This window comes from Gambusia affinis, linkage group LG17, assembly GCF_019740435.1.
Source record: "Gambusia affinis linkage group LG17, SWU_Gaff_1.0, whole genome shotgun sequence".
Taxonomy (NCBI): domain Eukaryota; kingdom Metazoa; phylum Chordata; class Actinopteri; order Cyprinodontiformes; family Poeciliidae; genus Gambusia; species Gambusia affinis.
This window is the reverse complement of record NC_057884.1, coordinates 3265605-3291116: the sequence shown is the minus strand read 5'-3', so window position 1 is coordinate 3291116 and position 25512 is coordinate 3265605. Positions and strand designations below refer to the sequence as shown.

Genomic DNA, 25512 nt, shown 5'->3' with positions numbered 1-25512 from the left:
ATTTATCTTTTCCACTTACGTGTCATCCGTTCATCTCTTCTAGAAAAATATGGTAGTGATCCATCATGGCTATTGCCTATCTATTTTAGATATTGCCTTATTGAACAGTGAAAGCTCAGACTTTGAGCATTGACATCAGCTTCACGTTCCTATTTTACATATTTGAAATAAAACTTACCATGAGTAACAAGTAAATAGTAGATCTAGGAAAGGGAGTTGCAACTGGATAAAATTAATTTTCACGTATCTATAATTTACATATATTTTCAAATAGAATTTGTATTTGGCTATTGTAAAATACAAAATGTAGTTGTAATGTGAGGAGATACATTTTTACGATGGAAAAGATTCCCATAACCTTCATCACAGAGAGAATGAATGTAGGCAGCAAACCCAAGACTGAAGACAAATATACTTAAATGACAAAAGCAATGATATTTGTGCTCTTCAGATGACAGTTGAGACACTTGAAATGATACAAAACAGTGTACATTTTTTATTTTGACTTATAGGACGTACACTAATCATGTCTGATTTCATATCCAAGCCGAACATTAAATATTGAAACATCAACTTCAAATTTACATGGACTTCAAGATATTTGAAACTTTCTTTTTGGTGCATTTAGCTTTAAAGTTTTGATTCATGTTTGATTTTCAAGTAAAATAACTAATTTACTTTCAATGAAGATTATTTTAGATAAGATTAATTTTATAAAGCACATGTTTATTATCAGATGAGTGGTTTGATTATATACCACAACGGTCTGCCACAGTAAGAAGGTTTCCCCTACTGCGCAGCCGCAGCCCAGGTGACGAAGATGGTGCTCATCAAGGAATAGTGAGTCTGAAGTGTTTTTAAAAAGATATATTTTACCATTTTTAAACCGGATATTTCCATTTTTGTACAGACATATTAGCATGAACTAAAAACCTGTGATTCGTTTAAAGCCGTCGTTGTCGGTATTTAAGGGCACTTTAGCGTGAAAAGGCAGAGCTTTGAGCAGGGTGGATCAGGACGTGGATAACGGGACACACCGGTCTTTTTTAGGCGTTGTTAGTGCAAGCTAGCGTTAGCCTCCAAGTTGTACCAGCGGAGGGGATAATTAGCTCCTTAATGGAAACGGCTTGTGCTAAAAGGCTGCCCTGGTTACCCACAACCACACTACACGTTTAGTTAGATAACACCACCAAAATAATAATGCAAGCTTAATTACGCAGGGTCCAGTGCTGGGAGCTCGTAGCCTGTTAGCAACGAGCCTTATGTTTAAATTGCCGTAATGTTAAGCTGTGGTCTCGTGAGTGACAGATTAAGGCTGCTTCTCTGACGGATTTACCAGAAATGCTAGGTGGCACCGTTAGCTACAGCAGCAGAGCTAGCTGCTAGCGTGACAATTCCCTACACGCCTAACAGCTGAATTAAAGCTTCACGTCAAGGCGGAACTTCAACAAAATCGTTGTCGGGTCATTTAGCCTCGCTCATACTGTAAATGTACCCTTTCAGTTAGGTTTAGGGTTACTTTGCTGTTACTTTAACAGGCGTTAGCAAAGAGTTAGCCTTATGTCATGGGCGGCTAGGTTAACATGGTTAGGTTGTTTAGTGTACTGTAAAGACCCTCGGACTGTTTTATATTATTGCATCCTACTTAGTCATTGTCCTGTTTTTTTCGCAGTTTAATAAATTTTAGGCCTAAGCTTTACTTTGTGGCTAGCCCATACCTGTTACATACCTGTTGTTTTGAGCACAAACCATATTTTGTCTGAACTAGTTGAGACTTCTAATCCAGATTCTCTGAATGTAAATCTCAAACGATGGAGGTATGGAGAAAATTTCAAACATTACCACTGATCTAGATGCTAAACATTGGGACGTACTGTAATAGTAGATCAGACAGGCTTGAGATACTGGCACTTGTTTTATTCTGCGACTGTATGTAAATGTGTGTGCTTTAAGATACTTTCCTCAGTTTATTCAATAACATAATTTGCCAGTAACTTTTAAAAACGTGCTGGTCGCAGTTGGGGATGAGGCTAGTAAGAGTTACAGTATTTACTCAAAAATTAGACATAAAGATGCGTAACAATAACTTTTTTTGCACAACAGAAAAGCAACACTTATTTATGCTGGAGCACAAATTACACCATATTGAATATTACAGTTAAAGCCAACTTGTCTTCCCGTCTTAAGCTGTGATTTTTTTCATAGTTATATTACACATCTGCTGTTAGAGCTGTCATTTTCAGTGGTCAGTGAAGGTTTTACCCTCTACAATAAAAAACATTAGGACATTAAATATTTATTTGCAGTTATGTTATCTATCCACTTCCAAGTTTCCCATTCAAGCATGATCTCCTTACCTTGCACTCATGTTCGTCTGCATAATTTGATCAAAAGTACAAACTTATACCATAGAAAAAATATCTCTAATGGTATATGATCTCCCCCCGAATAAATCAGTGAAATGAAAAACAAATAAAATTCATGAAGGACTGAGATTAAAAAATACATTTGGGGGAAAAAAAACTTATTTTATAAATTCACATTATAAGGAAAATGGGGAAAAATCTATTATGTGAAAACTAAAATGAACCTTTATAAAAAAAATTAAAAAAACTTAATTCTGCCCTACAGCTTTCCTCTAAATGTAACGTCTGTCAGAGCAAACACACATTCTGCTTTAGATGCTTTTCAAAGCATATTTACCAATGAAACCACAGGCAGATGTGAGGCGTGATCCATATTTGATTTTCACAAGAGAGTTAAAAATGGTTTTTGCCCTGGAGTGATTGTATGTAACATCAAAGCAGTTGTAGTGTGTAGCTTTTCTACAGTCTGCAGTGAAGATATGCAACTACAGCTAGTTCTTTATCAGGAGACCAGTCTAAAGTCTACACTTGGTGTGAATAGCAGACATGGCATGCTGTCAGAAATGGTAACCTTTTTAGCATAAACGCTTTATGAAGTTCTGACTCTCAAACTGACGCAAAACAAAGACATTTTGTGTGGGTTTTGTTTGACTCGTTTTTAAATTTGTCTGCTTGTTTTAAGTTTCTTATCTGGCTTTGATATATCATTCATCACATTATAGACTGGAGTGTGTCCAGAAGATAAAATGAAGTTGAAACACCTCAGTTGCATTAAACTTAGTATATTTATCAAGAAACATGTATTTAAAAAAAAAAAGTAAATTCATCATTTGCGCAGTAGCTCAAGGACGACTTGGCATTGACTCTATGGTGAGTCAATACCAAGATTTGTGGCAAGTTTAAATCTCTATAGGAATTTTATATATATATATATATATATATATATATATTTATATATATATATATATATATATATATATATATATATATATATATAAAAACCCCAAAACATCCCTTTTTCTTGCTTTGAGCAGCCTGAGGGGCTGGATATACAAGGAAGAGAGGATATGGGTTGGAGACAGTGTTGTGTCCTATCTACTACAGGAAAGTTCTTCTACTGATACAAATGACAATGCATTAATTGGTCATCATATGGATGTCTTGATGCACGATAGGTGTAAAATATCCCTGCAGCTGTAGCTTCATGTTAAAAATTTACTATAGCTTTATAATTTTCAAACACTTGTTTATGTTCATAAAAATCCCAAACTATTGCTACAGTTCATCTGACACTGACTTAAGTTTTATATAAAGTACTGTGCAAAACATTCATTCATAAAAAAAAAAAGTCTTTGTTACTCCCCAAAAAATTGGTGCCCTGGGCTAGTGCCCTTGTGAGCCCTTTCTAATATCTGGCCAACACTTATAGGTGTAAATCCCTGGGGGGCCAGGGGGGTCTGGACCCCCCCAAAAATAATTGAAAAAAACGTTTGTATTTAAATAATATCAATTTAAAAAGGCAAAAGAAACAAAACGAACTAAATCTGCCATTTATCTCAGAAAAAATGGTTCAGTGCAACTTGAAGGAGGAGCAACAGCAGCGGTACAGTGAGGAGCTAACTGTTAGCTGTGACTCTGTAGGACAAACATAAAACCCTCCAGTAAGTAAATACTTCAAACAAAAGACATGTGATACTCTTTATGTACTTTCACTGTTCAATAAGAAGAAATACATTAACAATAAAGATCAGACTGCAGTTTGTTGTTTCATTACTTTGGCTGAATCATGATAAGCTGCTACACTGCTTTCATAGACTTAAGCTTTTTTTTGTCAAATGTAGCAAACATCTTATTCATATTTAACTCTTTAACTTTTAGTTAATTAGAAGAGTTTGAAACAGGAGGGAGAGGCTGAGCAAGTGGACCCAACTCAGAGTGTGGGAGCCCAGAACAGATAGAGGAAACAGAAAGTTACTGCTTTCTGTCTTCAATGTTTAAACCTTTAAAAGCACAAAATAAAATCTGAATATCTTTTTCTATAAACTCTGTTACATTTAAGATAGAATACCCCCCAGATTTAGCCATAACTTGTATTGGGAGCCATTACAATAAATCAATGTTTATGAGGAATTTTACTAAGAGCAGTCACTCATTAAAGCTTTTTTATCTAGAACCTTAAATTTTTGTAAAGGTGTAGCAGAGATTAGATCAGTCAGATTGAACAAAACTCATATAGAAGCAACATTTGAATTTTAGTTTTCCTTCTCAACAGTTTGCTTACTTAGAAAAAGATGTTTGATATGAATTACTAGTCATTTTTGGTCCTGCAGCTTGAATGTGATTTAAAAACTTTTTAAACCACATTTTACGTTACATTTCACTGCAACTTTGCCAACCCTCCCAAAACTGTTTTTAAGAAATTTTCCTGTTTATGGTCCCACCCCACGATAATGAGATGAGATTTGCACCCTTGGCCACACCGTCAATATTTAGGTTCTAATCACAGGCCTATGTAAAGGCCAAAATGATCTGAGTAGACATTTAAGCTGTGTTTAGCGTCTTAGCTAAGCATTTAGCACCTTTACCTTTGCTAGCTGTAAGTAACTTGTTCCAATCAAAACCAGCAGCTGACTCTATTTAACTCTGGGATTTCCTAAAGGTTGAAAGGTTCAGCTGAATTCTAAATGCAGGTCTTGGTTTAAAAAAAAAGTGATGGGTCATAAAATTTCTCCCTTTTATTCACATTGACCAAAATCTAACCAACAAGCTAACAGTATGTTTTTCAAATTATTTTGCACATGTAACATGTTTCTCCCTTTCAGAAAAGCTCAACAGCAACCAAAGTATCCTTCAAAAACACAATTCATATTCATGTTGTATAAAGGCTTTTTAAAAAAAAAAAAAACCCGTGTGGCATTCCTGCTGCGTCTCCTCATAGCGCGTCTGTGTTTTTGTGCCAAAGCACAAAGTCAGAACAGTGGGTTGAATTTGATGAGTCCTTTGAGGCAGCAGAGCAGCCTGTCAAGGAGCCAAACTGGCAAGTGTGCACTAGGTGGGAGGCACAGCACAACACTTTGACCACCACAAGCTTCTCGCTTCACGAATGCCATGCTTAAGTTGCGATATGTAAGCAGTAGACACGCCTTCAAAATCTTGCTGAGCAACTGACACCACCCCCTGGAGATCCCCCCCCAAAAAACAGTGGTACCAGGACAGAGCCTGCACCTTTAAAAAGATTAGTTTTCTTACATTAATTGAGCTTTAGGTAGCTAGAAAATAAAATTCAATAAAAAAAGACTTTAGGAACAGTATGACATAATCTGTTTTAAAACAATACGTTTCATGAACTTATAACTACACCTGTCATAATGGTAAATGTTGCTGGACAATAAATTGTCCTACAAGTTATTTTGGTAAACGATAATATTGTTGTTATGAGACCATTTTCAAGAAATTTAATTATGACAAAATAGACCCCTCTAATCAATGGGGACAGGGGAGTCATTTCTGGATGACATTCTAAATATCCAAAATAAATCTAGAGAACACCCAAAACAACAACAACAAAACAATAAAATGCATACTGAACTCTCTGCAAACAACAGGAGTCTGGTTGATACTGACGACTTTTATCATCCAATCTTTGGTAGAAAGAGAAAAAAAAATCATGTAAACAGAAATGATACATTTTGCTTTAATTTATGTATTGCAACAGGCTCTCTTCTAATGCTCCTTTCCTGAGTTTTGTGACTTCTCGTTGTTTTGGTTGTGTCTAACATCAGTTTCTCTACATCTTCCCTGTTTTCCCTCCCAGCCGTGTCGTGTTGCCGGTCTCTGTCGAAGAGGTGAGTGATATTGTTTTTTTGTTGATATTTTTTTTTTGTACTAAATGCTTCATTTGAGTCGAAACATTTCGTCCAGAAACTTGCAGCCTCTGGCGTCTTTTAGTGGAACTGCTGCTTCTCTGCTTAATCTTTAGTCTTTGTTCTACTTTGTAAGGATTTGTGACATTTGCATTATCTTTTTGCTTTTATTTTATTTCCACAGTATCAAGTAGGGCAGCTGTACTCTGTGGCTGAGGCTAGCAAGAATGAGACGGGAGGAGGAGAAGGAATCGAAGTTCTGAAAAATGAACCGTACGAGAAGGAAGGGGAGAAGGGACAATATACACACAAAATATATCATCTAAAGAGGTAAGTCTTTGTGCTTGTGCAATTGCTCTGTTAAATGTTGAAAATCAGAAAAACTACCAATGGGTCTTGACAGATCATTAAACACTAACTTCTTATTTTCAGCTCTGAACAATTTAAATGTGTTGAGGAAAGGTTGGTGTTAGGCCAGGAGGGTTTTATCAGTCCTCACTAAACCAATTCTGTGAGTTGGCAAATTCTATAGGCCAATATACAATACCTAAAGTTGGTACAAGACTCTTGTCATTAGGTGTGCAATTAATCTGAGTTTGGATTCTGGTTTCGACCCTCAATAATTATGACCTTATGAACAACAACAAAAAAATCATTATTAGAATAATTTTTCGTGTTCTGTCCTAAAGCTCTCCGGAAAAAAGGTGCTGGGAATTTAGGAATTTCCTCAATAAAACGGAATTCGCTATATAAAAAACCCCCAGAACATTGTTGAATTGTTTTTTTTCATAAGTGGGTGATTAATAAGTTATGACTTTTTCTTTACTCTCACAGTCCCAATGAAAAGACAGTGACTGACTGTTCTGCTCCTCACAGCCTTTTCAATACTTATTAAATGTATTAAGTGGAGCTGATCAGTTCTGCTGCCTCTCAGTAAGACGGTCCAGGCTTTCAGCTCCAGCCTGCCGTCCTCCTGCATAGAGTTTGCGTGTTCTCCCTGTGCATTCACGGGTTCCCTCCTGCTACTCCGGTTTCCTCCCACAGTCCAGAAACGTGACCACCTGGTGTTGCTCTGGAAACCAGTCCAGTCCTGCCTCACCCAAAACATGGAAAATAGAGAAATGCAAATAGAAGTAAAATGCAGTTTGAAATAAAATGAAGAGATTTCTACAGGCCCCAGGGTTTTTGGTCATTAGTTTGGGTGCAACACATGCAGTATTTTTGAAAACTTCTGTATTAATTTCAGTAAATAATAGTAATTTTCCACATTTGAATTTTTTATAATTCAGCTGATCTATTTGACTTTCCGACATCTATTTTATCCTTTTTGGTGCACACTAACAGAACCTGAAACTTGTGTGAAGCGAGTCTATTAAGTTTCATGTTTGAACCTGCGTTTGTGTCTTTTCTGTTGACTGGTGTGATTACTAATTCATTTACAGCATTCCTTAAATGTTCAGTCAGCCAAACAAATCTGTGCTGTGTTTTTAAGGTTTTTTTTGACAGATGTGTACTGCAGGACTCTAATCTGCCTCAAACTACCCACTATAATATTTATGAATTTATGTCTTATTTGTGTAAAAATGATCTTTGTGTCTCTCTGACTGCAGTAAAGTTCCTGGGTATGTAAAGATGATTGCACCAGAGGGAGCATTAGTTTTTCATGAAAAAGCTTGGAACGCTTACCCATACTGCCGCACTAGTAAGTTCACACTGAACAGAAACAAACTCACAGTTATGCTCCACCTTCATAGTATAATAATAATAATAATAATAATGATGACAATGGTTTAGTATTGGACTTGTTTGTTTGCATATCCTGAAACTTTTTTTTGTTTTTGTTTTTACTAATGATATTTTTTATCTCTTTCCTCTTTCTGCCTTTCCTTCCTTGCTGTGCAGTTGTGACGGTGAGTTTACAATCTTTAAATAAAGCTTTTATTCATCCTGATTACAATTTGTTGAATCTCAACTCAGGAAAATAGAATGGAGTTCAGATCACTTTAGACTAAAAGAACCTTTAATCTTGTTTTGATAGAATTGCTGTGAAAAGTTTTAGATGAACGAGTGATGGTTTTAATAAGTTAGATGATGTCACATTGAAAAAGTGTTCATATCTCCATTTTTGAGATATGAATCAAAACTATCCAACTTCAATGTATGTTGTTTGGGTTTAATAGATTAGCAATGAAGCTAATCTTCATATATAACTATGAAGTGAAAGTTTATTTTTATAGTTTCAAAGTTGCCGACTTTGCGGTTGTGATCAACATCATAGAGAGTGAGGAGCAGAGCAGACAGACCAGGGAGACGGTTGTGGAGAATCAGGGTCAGGTTATAAAACGATATGCCACGGTTTGAATACATCACAGCTCTGTTCAATCCATGACTTGAAAACCAAAAGATTTCAGCACAACAGCAGACCTACCAAAACTGTTGTGCAGCAGCATAACTAAAATAAATGGTATTGTGTCTGTTTTATGTGTAGGAACTCTTAATCAAGCACTGTTTTTTTTTTTCTTTTAAAATATTTAGTGCCATTATTTCTACATGTATAACCCCTATGAATGTGGATATTTGTTTCCATTGTTATTTAGCATAACCGTATCCAACTCCGTTTTAGAAGCGTTACTCATTGGCCAGCGTTCCAGCTACCTGCTAGCTAATAATTGCTGCTGAGGTTTAAAAAGGATCAGAGCAGAGCGATGCAACATCACCACTGCACTTTCAGTCCAAAGTCTGCTTTGCTAATTGGATTAAACTGTGGGCTTTAAGTGTGTCTGTCGCGACCCTCCATTCATGGTGTTTAGCTAACCCGCCATGCTGAGATGAGCTCTGCTGGTCAGCGTGGGGCACGATCCGTCTGATTATAGCCAAGACCGACACATTACGCTCCGACTGAATCTGTTTTCTGTTCTGCTTTTTCAGAACGAGTACATGAAAGACGACTTCATGATAAAGATCGAGACGTGGCACAAACCCGACATGGGAACAATAGAAAACGTAAGTAAGGAAATAATCAAGATTGTGAATGTATAAACAGTGGATTATATATTTCTCCATAATGCAGCATCAAATCATGCTGCCATGAAACTTCTAGTGTCTTCTTGTTTCATGAGTCTCGGTCCTTTTTTAAACACTCACCCTGTTTAGAAACTCATCCCAATAGTTAAAATATAAAGTAATATTTTCATTCATTTGCATCCAGACAACCTTTGCAGCACCATTTGTGTCAACAAGAACTAGCTTCACCTTGACAAGAGATTGGAATTTCCAGTCAAACGAAATACACATTTTTATTTTACGCAGTCCCAAACCGCTCCCCTCCTGCCTCCTTGCTCAGAGAGGCTAACACTTGACCAGCTCTCCATCCAACAGATTCTAAGATTCCTAAGTCTGCCTGAGTTTTACCCACATCAGGACTTTTAAGGACTTTATTAGCTGGTCTATAGAGGAAGACTAGCCTGGTTTCTGTCAGACCAAGTGGCTTTGTAGACACCTGGGGTCCACACCCATTAACGGTCGCTCTGAATCAGGTGTTATGTAGTGACTCATATGGAGCCCCTGGGATCTTATTTTGTTTTTCTAACTTTAGGCTTAAATCAACCCTTAAAAATCTAATATGTGGGGTGCTGTGGTGACGCAGGGATTGAGCACGTCCCACATGGAGAGGCCCTAGTCCTCAACGCAGCCGTCGCAGGTTTGAATCCCAGCCTGGTGACCTTTGCCACGTCTTCCCTCTGTCTCATTACCCACTAGAGCCAAAGAAACCTTAAAAAAGTAAATATCTTCTATGAGCCATGCACTAACACAATTTTACTATAACTGAAGAACTTCATAATTAAAGATGACTCTTATAATCCAATGTACACACCTTCTCTGAAATTTGTAAAGGCATCTTTAATTAGCAAAGGTCACTTATAGCATAATTGCAATTTTTTTGCTGATCATTCTTTTCCTTCAAGAAGCACACATTGCAAAGTTTATTATTGCTTTTAAAATTATTCTTACTCAACTTATATTATAAAAAAATCTAGAAATATTTTAATATTTTTATATTCTATAAAAAATCTTTTTAAAAAAAATCATAATTCTTTTGATTACAATTCCTTCACATAATACAGGGTTTCCCCCAGTGTATTATAGTTCTGGCGGCCCACCATGCTTTACTAGCCCCACTGCCAGGCCAGGCCTTTCTTGTTTGTTTTTAAGAAAGAAAAAAAAAGTTATCTTTTTTTTTTTTTTAAAGCTGGATTGCAAGCATCTCTGTTGCTCTGAGCGTTTCACTGGCAGAGAATATTTATTCCTAAAAGATACGTTTATAGAAGATAGGTTTATAGTTTATGCATTTAAAGCCGGACCAATCACACCGCTGTTGCTTCTGCGCGTTCCAGCAGCTGGATGTCTTAAGTTAACCTCGGCACGGTTCGCACGCGCCTCCTTTCACTCAGACTGGACACAGGCTGACCTGTATGGATATTTACATCAAGCCCCTGTGAGGAATTATGTTTCTTCCCAGAGTTTTTGATCAAGGTAGGAGTTTAAACCCCACCGCGTTAGTTCTGGTTGCGCAGCTCTACGTGAACAGCAGGAATAACTTGCAGTAACTTTCAGAGGTGCATTGAGCGAGCGGTGAGAATGATTTATATTTGTGGACCAAGAATTTTGTGCGGCTTTTCCATCTCAACAGGCTGCCCAGCGCCTGGCTCTGTGTGCTGATTACTAAAAACATCAGCACCTCTAACAGCTTCTGTGTTAGATTTAATCTGGGAGAAGGGAGTAGCTTAATTGGCCAAGCTAAAAAGCAATAAGTTATAATTGCAGTTTACTAATTTGTATTTGTGAACAAACGGAGCTCAAACTCAAAGATTAAACTGACAGCATCTGATTGTTGCTATGGTAACAAAACAATTTAATTATGAATATTGTTCTTTGAACTTTTAAAAAGTAAACTTGCCAGCTCCTTAACATCTTTCTTATAAATGTTAGATACTTATAGTGTTAGATTTATATACGGGGCGCCGCCAGGAATCTCCTGAACTACTATTACTAGCTAATGTAATGCGAGGTTCTGACCAAAAACAACCAGTCAGAACCAGTAGGACGGTCTTAGTGCTGTCAATCAACTCATTTACTCGCTGCTAAATGTGCTAATGGGGGAGAAACAACTTATCATTACTGGAAAACTGTTTATCTGTCATCATTGGTAACTATGCTAACCAGACAGAACATTCACAACAGGCTGCGTTAGCTACAGCATAGCACAGAGCAAGGGGAAGGAGGAGGAGCAGACACATGAGATTGTGATTGACAGCGCTAAAACCCGCCTCCAGCCTCTCATTGGTGGTTTCTAGATAGTACAGGGAGAAGGCAGAGGAAATAGATTTTCACAGATTATCTCTCATGCCGTACTGTCACAACATAATAACAGTTTTGACAAATATGTTAAAAAAAATATAATTTTAAGTTACATACTGCAGCTTTAATTTCACTCGGTAGAGTACGGGTCAGGAGGGACTAGAGCTGCTGCTGACTGACTCATCTTAAGTGGTAAAAGGTACAGGGACAAGTTAAATATATGAGTATGTTGGTAAGTTTTTTTTTTCTTAATTCATTAAATGCTAGTTAAATGTAGGCAAAGTCTAGCTAATCTAACTAAGCTAAATGATTGATAATCTCATACAGACTAACCACCTCTCTGAGAAAAACTGGGTTACAAATTTACACTCTTGTCTTTTTCTCTCTCTTATCTCTCAATATTTTTGAAAACCTGATTTTCTAAATTTTTCTTAGCAGCATAGTAACAGCCACAGTCGTTCTTGTCTTCTACTGTGAACACCGTCAAATGCCTAAGCAGGAACAAACTATTTTCTGCAGATCCAGAGGGGGGTTCAGGGCAAATATAGATGTGTGATTTTTGGTCAGGGAGTGGTAACATTTAATTTTTACCGTTAAAAATAATTTTAGAAAACACAATATGATTAATTTTGTAATTGACAGGGCCCCATTTTTATTTAATTTCTATGTAAAAAAAAAAAAAAGTTGTATAGGGCCCCCTGTTGGTCAGGGGCCCTGCATTTTCCTAACTTTGCCCCCCTGTATGGTGCCCCTGGGTAGCAAAACTTATTTTATCACTCAGTTTTGAACAGTTATAGGCTGGCTACGCTGACAACATGCTTAATAACGTCAAAACAACAAGTTAATGGTGGGTAACTATGGCAACCAGTGACAGTTTAAAAACCCACTGACGCTTACTGCAGTCAGGTTACACCGCATCAGCCATGTTAATAAAAACTCCATCCGACAATCCCGCTCTGAATATCAAACAAAGCTGTGACATCACAATGTGACATCACAACATGACTCCAAAAGCAGAATTCTGACATCACCAGCGACTATATTAGCTCCTCACATCCATCTAGTTTCATCACAACCTTTTAGCAGCCATTGTAGACACGTTTCTCTGGAGAATTTATTGCGCAGATCACAGTAGGATTTTCAGCTTTGTTTGGTGAATATTTCTTTTGAAATTGACATCACACTTAACGTAAAATCTTTACTGAGTTTATAGAGAATTGATTTATCTTGGAAGGTTACAATGCAATCCAACCAACCAAGAGACGAAGAAGTTTCATTTGATAACATCGTCGAAAGGGAATCACAGCCACCCAAGCCACCCAAGCGGAAAAAGAAGAAGGTATCGTTTGCAGTCTGGTGGGAGCTGTACGCACCTGAGGAGCTAAAGAGTTCTTCTGAAAATATCCAGCAGCAGGATGCTTCACTGGTGATCGAAAAAGAAACAATTGCCGAAGCACAGGAGACGGTGGATGAACAAGGGGAAAGATCGACATCTGAAAGAGAGTCCAATGAGAACCAGGTACCATTTAAAACCTGGTTGGAGGAACACGTCCCTGTTTCTGTAGGAAATATTGAAAACCAGAAGGATTCACTGGGCAGTGAAGAACAGTCTATCGCTGGAGTGCAGGAGACAGTTGATACAGCAGAGAAGGAACAGCCAAGATACCGTTTCATATCTGGTTGGCGAAACATACCCCCGCTGATTTAAGTGTTTCCGCTAAAAGTACAGCAACGGAAGACGTTTCACCAGTTCCAGAAAAAGCATCAATCTCTGTACTGCAAGAGACGATTGATGTACCAGACATGGAAGAGTCCTTTAAGACTTTCACCGAAAATGTTAATGAGCAAGACTCTTCTCTGCCTGAAGAAGGGAAAACACCACCGGTCACTGAACAGGAGTTCATCTCCAAAGCACAGGAGACACTGGATCAGCAAGGGGAGGAAAAACCAACAACAACCAGGCGCATTAAGAAGAAGAAGAAGATGCCGTTTCATATCTGGTTGGCGAAACATGCCCCAGCTGATCTAAGTGTTTCCGCTAAAAGTACAGCAACGGAAGACGTTTCACCAGTTCCAGAAAAAGCATCAATCTCTGTGCTGCAAGAGACGATTGATGTACCAGACAAGGAAAAGTCCTTTAAGACTTTCACCAAAAATGTTAATGAGCAAGACTCTTCTCTGCCTGAAGAAGGGAAAACACCACCAGTCACTGAGCAGGAGTTCATCTCCAAAGCACAGGAGACACTGGATCAGCAAGGGGAGGAAAAACCACCAACAACCAGGCGCATTAAGAAGAAGAAGAAGATGCCGTTTCATATCTGGTTGGCGAAACATGCCCCCACTGATCTAAGTGTTTCTGCTGAAAGTACGGCAATGGAAGACGTTTCACCAGATACAGAAAAAGCATCAATATCCATATTGCAGGAGACAATTGATGTACCAGACAAGGAAGAGTCCTTTAAGTCTTTTGCCAAAAATGTTAATGAGCAAGACTCTTCTCTGCCTGAAGAAGGGAAAACACCACCAGTCACTGAGCAGGAGTTCATCTCCAAAGCACAGGAGACACTGGATCAGCAAGGGGAGGAAAAACCACCAACAACCAGGCGCATTAAGAAGAAGAAGAAGATGCCGTTTCATATCTGGTTGGCGAAACATGCCCCCACTGATCTAAGTGTTTCCGATAAAAGTACGGCAATGGAAGACGTTTCACCAGATACAGAAAAAGCATCAATATCCATATTGCAGGAGACAATTGATGTACCAGACAAGGAAGAGTCCTTTAAGACTTTCACCGAAAATGTTCATGAGCAAGACTCTTCTCTGCCTGAAGAAGGGAAAACACCACCAGTCACTGAGCAGGAGTTCATCTCCAAAGCACAGGAGACACTGGATCAGCAAGGGGAGGAAAAACCACCAACAACTAGGCGCATTAAGAAGAAGAAGAAGATGCCGTTTCATATCTGGTTGGCGAAACATGCCCCCACTGATCTAAGTGTTTCTGCTGAAAGTACGGCAATGGAAGACGTTTCACCAGTTCCAGAAAAAGCATCAATCTCTGTGCTGCAAGAGACGATCGATGTACCAGACAAGGAAAAGTCCTTTAAGACTTTCACCAAAAATGTTAATGAGCAAGACTCTTCTCTGCCTGAAGAAGGGAAAACACCACCAGTCACTGAGCAGGAGTTCATCTCCAAAGCACAGGAGACACTGGATCAGCAAGGGGAGGAAAAACCACCAACAACTAGGCGCATTAAGAAGAAGAAGAAGATGCCGTTTCATATCTGGTTGGCGAAACATGCCCCCACTGATCTAAGTGTTTCTGCTGAAAGTACGGCAATGGAAGACGTTTCACCAGATACAGAAAAAGCATCAATATCCATATTGCAGGAGACAATTGATGTACCAGACAAGGAAGAGTCCTTTAAGACTTTCACCGAAAATGTTCATGAGCAAGACTCTTCTCTGCCTGAAGAAGGGAAAACACCACCAGTCACTGAGCAGGAGTTCATCTCCAAAGCACAGGAGACACTGGATCAGCAAGGGGAGGAAAAACCACCAACAACCAGGCGCATTAAGAAGAAGAAGAAGATGCCGTTTCATATCTGGTTGGCGAAACATGACTGATCTAAGTGTTTATATATATATATACGGCAATGGAAGACGTTTCACCAGATACAGAAAAAGCATCAATCTCTGTGCTTCAAGAGACGATCGATGTACCAGACAAGGAAGAGTCCTTTAAGTCTTTTGCCAAAAAATGTTATATATAGACTCTGCTCTGCTTAAAGTAAATGTTGATCAGAAAGATTCCTTGAAAAGGAATCTTGAAAGGGCAAGATGTTTCAGTTTCAGCAAAATACAGTGAACAGGTGGCTTCTTTGGAAAAGCAGTGCTATTCCAAAGACATTGAGATTTCCACAAGTCAGGCAGAATGTACGTGTCAGGCCACATCTAAGGAACCAATACTGGGAAGTATCGAACTGGAGAAACACTTAATGAGACAATTGGATGAGATGTTTGACATAAATCAAATACCAGAAAGATCTGTTGAGGAAAGTACTCTCGGATCAAAGACCAAACAGGAAGTCAACAGGGTGGGGCCAGATGTGGGTTGAGTGATTGGGAATTGGAAAAAGAGCTACTGTTAATTGGAGATTTTAGATAATATTAAAAAGAGGGACATCAGTGCTCATGTTTATCCATTCTAAGATTTTCATTTGTAATTCTAAACAGAAAATAAGACAACCACATTAATTAATTAAGGGAAGATTTAGAAAAAGAAAATGTAAATGTGGAACAAAGAGAACCTTTTAGAAGTCTAAACCTGTACAAATTGGGAAAATTTTATCTAAACCTGTTTGTCAATATATCTATCAATTGGTAGATAGATAGATAGATAGATCTAGCTATATAGACATATATGTATATATAGATCTATGTCTATAGATATATACATATATCTATATATATCTATATATAGAGATATACATATATCTATATTGCTATATAGATATATACATACATCTATAGATCTATATATGTATATTTATATTAAAAATTATAATATTTATATATGTATATATAAATATACATATATATGTATATACGTACATATACATATATATGTATATACGTACATATGTGTACGTGTGTGTGTGTATATATGTATGTATATATAAATGTCTATACAGGGGCGCCGCCAGGAATCTTGGGCCCCATGACAAAAAGTTAGATTGGGCCCCCTCTGCATCTGCTGTTCTAATTTCTTTTGGGTTTATTTGACCCACAAAAAGCATCACAATTTTAAAGCTTAGCTTTCTTTGGTCCAATATTGATACTAGCACAATATTTACTGCTCATGAATTTTACATACAACAGTTCACATACAGTGTGCAAGTAATTTGCTTAAATTTCTTCTATTACTGAAATGTCTCTCCCCACAAGCAACATTCATAGGCAACGTGCAAAATATACATAAAGCAATCCAGACTTCTAAAAACTGCTATGTTGTTGCATTTTATTCCAGTTGCCGTATGTAACTTTAATAAAAAATATGTTTTCTCCATTTTTGTTAAAGCTGTCATCATGTTGTGACAGTTTGTTATGAGACAGATAATCTGTGAAAACAATCAGTCTCCTCCACCTGAACTACTGTTACTGGCTACAGTAATGCAACATAAAAACAATTTTAGAAAATGCAATATGATTAATTTTGCAATTTACAGGGCCACATTTTATTTAATTTCTATGAAATAAAATTGTGGAGAATTGTCTTAACTTTTACCCTCATATATATATATATATATATATATATATATATATATATATATATATATATATATATATATATCTGTGTTAAAATATTAGCAATTATGGGCCCCTGGAGGCCTGGGGGGCCTGATGGAGTCGCTGACTTAATTTGGATTAAACAGAAGTGCAAATACTTGATGTTCATTTTGATTGTGTTTTCTGACTTAAGACTAGTTGTGGGTTTAAATATTATTTCACTGGCAATGTCTTCCCATAACATATAATTAACCAGTAAGCAGACCAAGTATTGCATACTTCCAGGTATCATTTTTAAGCATTGGCATAAGGAAAGGTCTCGTCTATTCCTGACAACCTGGTTGCATTTTGATGAAGTAGTAATTGTTTTTGTTTTAGGTGCACGACCTGGATGAGGAGACATGGAGGACCGTAGACGTGGTGCGCATAGATATTGCAAACAAAGACGAAGTAGCCCCAGGGGTGAGTCAGACCGCTTCTGATACCTCAGGGTTCAAATAAACCTCTAAAGTTAAAAAAAATAAAAAATAAAGAAGATGGTTATCAGTTTAAATTTGAAGACATTTAAACCAACTTCAACTTTAATTGAAGTTGGTCAATTAAGGTTGGTATTTTAATTGACCAACTTCTGATTGGTTTGTTAGCCTAATTCAAGGTGAAGAGCTTCTTTGGGTTCATGTTGCGTGTTTTGGATTGAGAAAATAAATGGATGCTTTTATACCAAAGTTCTGGATTAAGAAGAATACCAACTAGAAAACTCTTCACATTACAATAGAAACATTGAGCGTCTTCTTCCTGTACAGCAGATTGGAACAACAAAGGTAGACACCATACTTATTGATTTCTGGGAGAAGCGGGCGGGGAGAGTTCACACTGGAGGAGGTTGATATGATGTTAAAATTTGAAAAAGATAATTTTGGTTGTGCGAGAAAAGAACACAGTGAACTACTTTTACACAAAACTTCTGTTACAGTGTTGTTGGCCTGGTAACAACCTCCCTCTCCTATGCTCTGCCGTAAACACCAATTCATGATGTTTTTTTCTATAAAATTAGCCAACAGAACAATATGTACTTTTTAATAAGTAGTACAGAACAATAAGTAGTAGCAGAGACAAAAGTGCACCGTTTGAAAGACCCTATTCTGATTGGTCATTGCTGAACAGTGGTTGTTTAAAACCAAGTGAGGTTTGATAAAAGACATTTCATTGCAGATGCGTCTCTCTTGGACCTGCCTTTCTTACATTGGTTCTTATACAGTAATGACTTAAGTGGATCAGCGTGTTGGACGCAGCTAAACTTAAATGTCCATCTGTTCCTAGTATTCACCTACTTTTTACAGCAGAGCTGACAGACGAAAGCAGAACCACAACCTTGGGTGAGGTTGGAGTAAAAAATGAAATGGAGATTTATACTTTTTCAAATTTCACTGGGATTGTCAAACTTTATGGCAATTTGGAAATAATTAGATGGTCTCACTGCGCTTGATTTTTCCTTGCTTTATTTCCTCTGTGGACAGGATTCTCTTCCTGGAAAGGTCAACCTTTTAAAGCTGCAGTGACACCCAAACCATTTCCTTTCTTCATTACAATACTTTGATTTCACGAGCTGTCGCCAATAAAACAAAAATAAAAGTCTGTGTTTTTTGCCTACTTTTTTAATTTGTCTGCAGCAGGAATTTGAACATTTTGGTTCTTTTTCTTTCAGGACTACAAGCCAGAAGAAGACCCCTCCCTTTTCCACTCCCCCAAGACGGGCAGAGGACCACTGGGTCCCGATTGGAAGGTACCTGCCATGAACAACGAGCCCCATCGGGTTTGTTCATGGCCTGGTGACAGCTGTTATTGATCACCTCTGTTTTCCGCTGATGTGTCCCTTCAGAACGAGCTGAAGCCAGATTGTCCTTACATGTGTGCGTATAAACTGGTCACTGTCAAGTTCAGATGGTGGGGTCTGCAGACCAAAGTGGAAAACTTCATCCACAGGGTACCGTACACTGCTCTTTATCACACATGCTCAAGACGTCTTTATGTTTCAGGTTACCCCTAGTTCACACGGTGAGATTTTTCTACCGATTTCTCCCTTCAGAATTTCTTAAGGACGCCCAGATTATCAGGGTGTGCTGTGTAGTTAGAGATCTGGTCCACTCAGAATGATGTCAGTACCGCTCCGATTTAAGGGTGTTTTCACATCCAATAGTCCGGTAGACTCAAATTGTTACATTTGTTGCATTTTCAGCTGCTTGTGGTTCTCTTTCACAATGCTCAGTGTTAAACCCTTTCAGAAAACCTCTTCCCCTCCTCGCCTGTGGTGGCACTGAATCAAGAACCACTGAAGGAAATGACACAAAACCCCTAAAGAAGGAGCACAAGTTCCCTTTTTACAAAATGTAAACAAAACGGAGTGGCGTCTAATTTTAGCGGCTGTAGAATATTTTGAATCTTTGTGTGCTAAAGACCACAAACTATATCTCTCACTGGCGCTAAACTTGCGTGTTTGTTTGTTAGTATTAACCCAGAATGCCCTGCGGTGTAGTCCACGTCCTGCTTTTGAAGGTCCTTTTCTAGAAATAAATATTGTCGTTGCTTCTTCCCAGTCGGCCATGTTTGTTTGCACCAAAGTCCCTTTTGATCTCAAGAGGTTTTGCGATATTTCCTGTGGGACAGCTGAATGTTGGTGAGTGGAATCGGTTTGTGTGTGGTGTGTTGCTGAACGCCACACATCGTCGTGTGTGGGATCTCTCCGGTTTGTGAAATCCACCGACAATTTCAAAATCTCTCCGTGTGAACCAGGCAATAGGTGAGCTGCAAGATTTCATTTTGGGACTGAGGAAAAATGTTGAAAACCACAGTTTTAATTATTTATTTTTTGTAAAAACCTTTCAACTCATTTACATTTCATCCTACAGTTTTGTTCCAATTTAAAGAAAGTGTAAATGTTACAGTATGAATACATTTACAAGTACATTTACATTTACATTTACAAGCGACGCGGCCGTCGCGGGTTCGATTCCCGGACCCGACGACATTTGCCGCATGTCTTCCCCCCTCTACTTCCCCCTTTCCTGTCAGCCTACTGTGAAAAAAGGAACACTAGAGCCCACAAAAAGACCCCTGGTGGGGGAAAAAAAAAAAAAATGTTTTCTGGAACAACAGTCCACCTGCTTTGTAGATCTTTATAGATGCCCATCTATCTTTTTGTTTCTTTTTCTCTTTTTTCCCACAGCAAGAAAAGCGAATTTTCACCAACTTCCACCGTCAGCTGTTCTGCTGGATTGACAAATGGGTTGGTTTGACTATGGAGGACATCCGGCGGATGGAGGAGGAGACCCAGAAAGAGCTAGAGGAGGTAATGCATTCAAACCTGAACTAGAACACGCTGCCCTGTTTCTGTGATGAGTCACAGCAACTTAAGCAGTCGTCCAGTTTGTTTTTCTCCCTCAGTTTTCCAGACTTTTGTTGTAATTTCAGCAGCCTGCAGGAGACACCCCTTCACAGTGAGCGTTCCTGACTTAACCTGCGTTTACTCCCTAATCAGATGCGTCAGAAAGGTGACGTGCGAGGCACCACGGCAACAGACGAGTAGAGGCGCTGCCCTGTAGCTCAGACACTAGAGGCAGGCTGAGTAAGTTTGTGGCCAGGAGAGGTGGCAGTGCTGCATGGACCGACCTCCCTCCTCTTCCTCACTTCGTCACCCAGCCCGTCTGTTTCACTTTTTGTCCGACCAGATGTTTGTGCTTCATTTTACCTCTGACATCGCTCTGCTTTTCACTAATAAACCCTGTTTTTCTACCATGGACCCACCAGTTTCTGTTAACCCCGCCTGGAAATTACGTTTTAACAGAGCACTTATTTCCATTAAAAAAAATGAGAAAGAACTGAAGAACCTCTGCTGAAGTTCTGTCTAAAAGATCCAAAGAATTTTCCCTTGAAATATATGTTTTAAAGCTTTAGATGTGGACACTGTCAAGCATCATGTTTAAATCATTCATTTAACAGAAAAGCTTCCTTTAGTCTCAAAATTTTCAGATATTGATCTTTAAAAGTGGTGGATGCCAAACTATTTTGCATCTACAAACATGTCAGGATCAGGTTGAGCTGTTTTTGCAGGAAATCCTAAATATAACTGGACAGTTTAGGAGCCTCTGATGTGTAATTGGTTAGAGTTACTGAGAGATCCATATATGAAGAACAGGGTCGGGTTCTGCATGTTTTTCAGTGTTTTTTTTTTTTGTCTGCAGTTCGTTCACATCTTTCTCACTTCCATTCTAATATTTTCTTCCAGCTCATAAAGTTTTGTCTCATCTTGTTTTCTTCTGATCTCGTTTTTGTTTGCTTCCTTATGTTTTTTAATTGGTGGATTTAGGCATGGGCCAGCTGGAGATTCACAAAGTATGATAACTTTGAGTATTAACATTTTAAATGTGTGTTATCTGTAACAATTTTTTTTACATTTTATTTTGATATACAATCTTAAGCAATGAAGTAGAATGAACAGCTCCTAGATTTAGTATTAGTGTTTAAATGGAAGCAGGTTGCCATGGGAAACAGAACTAATCTGCTGCCTCCACCAATCAGAAAAAACTTTGGCAATGTGGTGAAGTTAGTGGAATTGAAGAATGGCTTTTGGCCAAAGTTTTTGAATCAAACAAAAATCACTTTTAAATTCTAAGATCACCAAAAATGTCAATTTGTTTTTAATGTTCCTTTTCTAACCTACTCGACAATAAACGGAGCATGAATTTCTTAAACAGCTTTTTTTTTTTTTTTTTTTTTTTTTACGAGATTGTAGATCCAACACTTTAAACATTTTCACCAGTTACTCTTTGAGACTTTCCTAATGGCTGATTAAAAGTTTAGCTAAAAAAATAACTGATTCCAAATATAGATATATGTATGTTTTAATCGTTAATAATTTGACTGAACATTTTCAACAGTATTTAGCTAAAAGTCCCAGTTATTTTCTGATTTCTCATTCGGTTGATATCGACATCCAATAGAAGAGAACGTATCCAACCTCAAGTTTGAATTTGTTTTAAAATCTAAAAATGGAAATAATGTTGTTTCCTTAAAAATAGCAAATTTCCTGTAGTAAATATCAACCGAAAATTATATGTTTTATTAAACATTCAATAAGTTTTATTTAGTTATACTGGGGGCAAAAATGTCTATTTGGATTTGTAACAGTTGCAGACACCTGGTCTAAATTAACACTAATTAGTAGCCTTTTTTTTTTTTTTTTTTTTTTTTTAAGCTAGCTGACGGACAATGTGCAGCAACAGATTGGGGAGGGGCAGCGAGCGGAAAGCTCTTTAAACAGCTTTAACAGTATTATAGGAAAACACCAGTGGTTCTCCATTCCTCCACACTGGTAGCTGGCCCATGCCTAATGGAAATGAAGCTAACCTGAATTTGCTTCCTTCAGTGGACTGCATGAGCGTCGCTGCTAACAAAACATGCGCATTGTGTGCACACATCCAGCCAAGTTGGCTCTCGTTAACTCTCAGAAATGCCGTTTCTCTCTCCTCTCTCTCCCCTCTCTCCTCCCGCGCCTCCAGCTGCGTAAAACAGGTCCGATTCGAGGCACCAGTGCTGCTTATGAGCAGTGAGGCAAATCAACCAAACCCTGTCATGATGATGTCATCAGAGACGCGCCCACCCTGCTGAGAAAGTGGCCCCCCGACTTCGCCTCTTCTCGTCCCGTCTCACATGATTCATTGGGGGGGTTTGATGCGATTGGTTAACAGTACTGTACAGATCCCACCCCTGTCACAAGCCTCCTGTTCACTCAGTTAACACACACACACACACACACACACACAAAAGCATATAAGAAAATGTAAGAAAAAAAAAAAGTTTTTGCATACATGTATTAAAAGAAGAAAAAAAATTGCACAGAACATAAAATTGCCTGATATGTAATTGTTAGTTGATTCTAATGGGCTTTGTTTTTATTCAGGTCTGTAAACTATGACTCCAGAAGCCAAGCCTTTTAAATTAGAATGTTGTTTTCTAGCTTCACAGGTCGGCACCACAAATTCAGTTTATTTAAGCAGGTGTCGGACCGCTTACCCTGTCTTGTAATATAACTGTTTCTGATTTACTTCCCCCTCACTACTGTCCATTTGCTTCGTTTTTGTCCTCAAAGCTCGTTTGTTTTCCGCTCCTCTGCTTCATCCTGCTGTCCCGTCTGTCTGACAGTTTTCTGGAAATACTTTCTCCCAGCGTTTGGAAATCTGAGGTGGTCTTGATGATATCAAACAGTTATTTTTCCTCCGCATTCAAACACGACATGTTTTTTTTGTCAAACAGTGGAATCTGTATTTTTATTTTTTTTATTTTTTTTTACCTGTTGCTGCATGCGGTAGCTGCAGTGCAGCTTCTCTCAGTTCTACTGCGTTCAGAGTGCAAGGGAGCACCTCCTACTTGTGTCAGCGTGAGCATTTGTGTGCTTGTCAGTGTTTCTAACTGCCTTCACTCTTAAAGGACTGTCTGGGGTTTTTTTTAATTTATTTTACTTTTTTTTTTTTTTTTGGAGTGGGATTGAGATGGATAGCTTCAAATCCAGGTTAAACCAGCCTTCTGAACTTTGCCTCACGCTGTCGCTGCATGGCCTTCTCTCCTACGGCTAGGGCTTTAACCGGACGGCTCGCACAGCCTCCACAACGAAACAAAGCAAAACTAAAGTGTGAGTGTGCATCGCTGCGTGCATGAATTGGGTTAGTTTTTTTTTTTTTTCCTCTCTTCTTTTTCAAATAAATATATGTATGATTATGTGTCCAAAATCTGAAATTTCTCAACTGTCAGAAATGGGTCCAGGCTGATCCGCCATGTTTGTTGGGGATTTTTATTTTTTTCTCCTCCGTTTCCGTTTATGTTTCCTGGAAATGAGCCTAAAAAATTTTTTTATTCTGATTTAGGCTAAGTTTGAAAATTGCTCTAGATTTTGAAGCGATCCTGTTCGCTTCTTTGGCTACGTTACATGAGATTTTCACATCTGTAGGTTGGGGTTTAGATGTTTTTGTTTGTTTTTTTGTTTTTTTTTCTTTTTTAGTATTATCATTTTTACTATTATTTTGAGCTTGGGGTAAAAATGTAGTCAATGTTGTGGCTTTAAGGCTGGCGATCTGGTCCGAGTGTCTCAATAGTTGAGTTTTGTCACAAAGTTACATGAAAGCTTGACTGTAAGCGTGCTCTTTATGAAATCCGAGAACAAAGCGGACAAACTGTAGATATGAGCGCCACTGGGCTATTAGCATCGTCAGGTTTATTCATTTACAATATCGCTCTGATTTCTTAACGGCAGGTAATATCAGCCGTGTGTGTAAAGCAGAGCCGACCGTACCTCATCCATGCTTATGAATGTGTAGCTCTACATGCATAAGAGGGACAGATGTCGATATCACCAGTACACGAGGACAAACGGTTTGACTAAAGCTTGATTTGCATGTTTGGTTTTAATTTTTAATTATTTTTTTTTTTTAAAAACACTTTATTTTTGCCAACTTGTTTTGCGAGTTTCTCGAACCGCATCAGACGAGGTGAACAGTTAAAGGGGCGGACTTCCCTCACAATCAGACTCTCCCCAGCTGGACCTCTGATTTACGAGACGAGGAGTGAAAAGCCCGGGAGTCTGGTCATGATGGGAGTGGATTCAGCGGAGTTATCCCAGCCAACGGATACTGTAAGGAGACAAGGGCTTGGAGCATATATGGAAAAAACGAGAGATGGAGTCCAAAAATACTGTTTTCTTATTGTAATCATGAATAAGCACTTGCAAAATCTACTGGGTTTTTTTTTTTATGTTTTCTTTTTTGTTGTTTTTTGAAAGACAAAGATTCACAATGTATTCAATTTTCTCTTTCTGATAAGGCAAACATTCAGGGGAATTAGTAGTGAATGTAAAACAATTAGTACCTTTTTTCCTCGTTCATAGCTTTCAGGCTGTGACGGAAGGTCTAGACAATGGAGCATAACAGAATATCTAATAAATTTGAACAAATAAAATGAGCAGTGTTTGATTTGTTTGGCTCCTTCGTGAGATGATTAACTGTTTTATGACGAGTGCTTTGTCATTTTCTTTCACTTTATAAACTAAATTACACATTACACTTTTTAGTCTTTCATTTGTGGAAAAAGTAAAAACAATGTATTTTGCTTCCACATCACAGTAGTGCATAATAAACAATGAAGTATATATTTTTATCAAAAATATTAAAGTGTCTGAATACTTTTACACTTTAGCCAACTTTGACAAAAGGAAGTACCTGTCTTAGCGTGATGCTCAGGAGCACAGCGGATGTCAAGGCACACACGGTGGGATGGATTTGTTCCATCAGACCGTCAGTTCTCGGAACCACATACACAAAATAAAAAACTTGTAAAAGCGCACGTGGGCGTGAGACCAGGCTGAACTGTGCACTCTTAAAAGCTTGTGGAATACAAATAAAGACCATTTAAGATTTTGTCTTTTATTTCAATATTTTTTTACAGTTATGATTAATATGAATATGTCTAGCTTAGCAAAGGATGTAGTACTGATCTAGTAACTCCATTTCATTAGCCTGTGTCATAAACAATTGATGACTGGCTGTGTTAATTTTTTTCATATGGCTGAACAAGCCCACCTCTAAATATTTGAT

At 38.1% G+C, this 25512-nt stretch overlaps 1 protein-coding gene across 4 annotated transcripts; it reads left to right on the top strand.

The window, feature by feature from the left end:
• The first annotated feature begins 764 nt into the window (after positions 1-764).
• On the top strand, positions 765-24979 carry pitpnb (phosphatidylinositol transfer protein, beta). Of its 4 annotated transcripts, none has more exons than XM_044096645.1 (11): positions 765-840; positions 6181-6211; positions 6414-6559; positions 7840-7931; positions 8132-8139; positions 9158-9232; positions 17252-17335; positions 18579-18656; positions 18753-18857; positions 20097-20219; positions 22429-24979. In XM_044096645.1, exons 1-11 carry the CDS (start codon positions 821-823, stop codon positions 22477-22479), a joined length of 813 nt encoding a protein of 270 aa, XP_043952580.1. In that variant the 5' UTR covers positions 765-820; the 3' UTR covers positions 22480-24979. The 4 variants fall into 4 exon arrangements, with proteins under 4 accessions (XP_043952580.1, XP_043952581.1, XP_043952582.1 ...); XM_044096646.1 differs by lacking the exon at positions 22429-24979 and adding an exon at positions 20409-20667; XM_044096647.1 differs by lacking the exon at positions 22429-24979 and adding an exon at positions 20342-20475.
• The last annotated feature ends 533 nt before the right edge of the window (positions 24980-25512 follow it).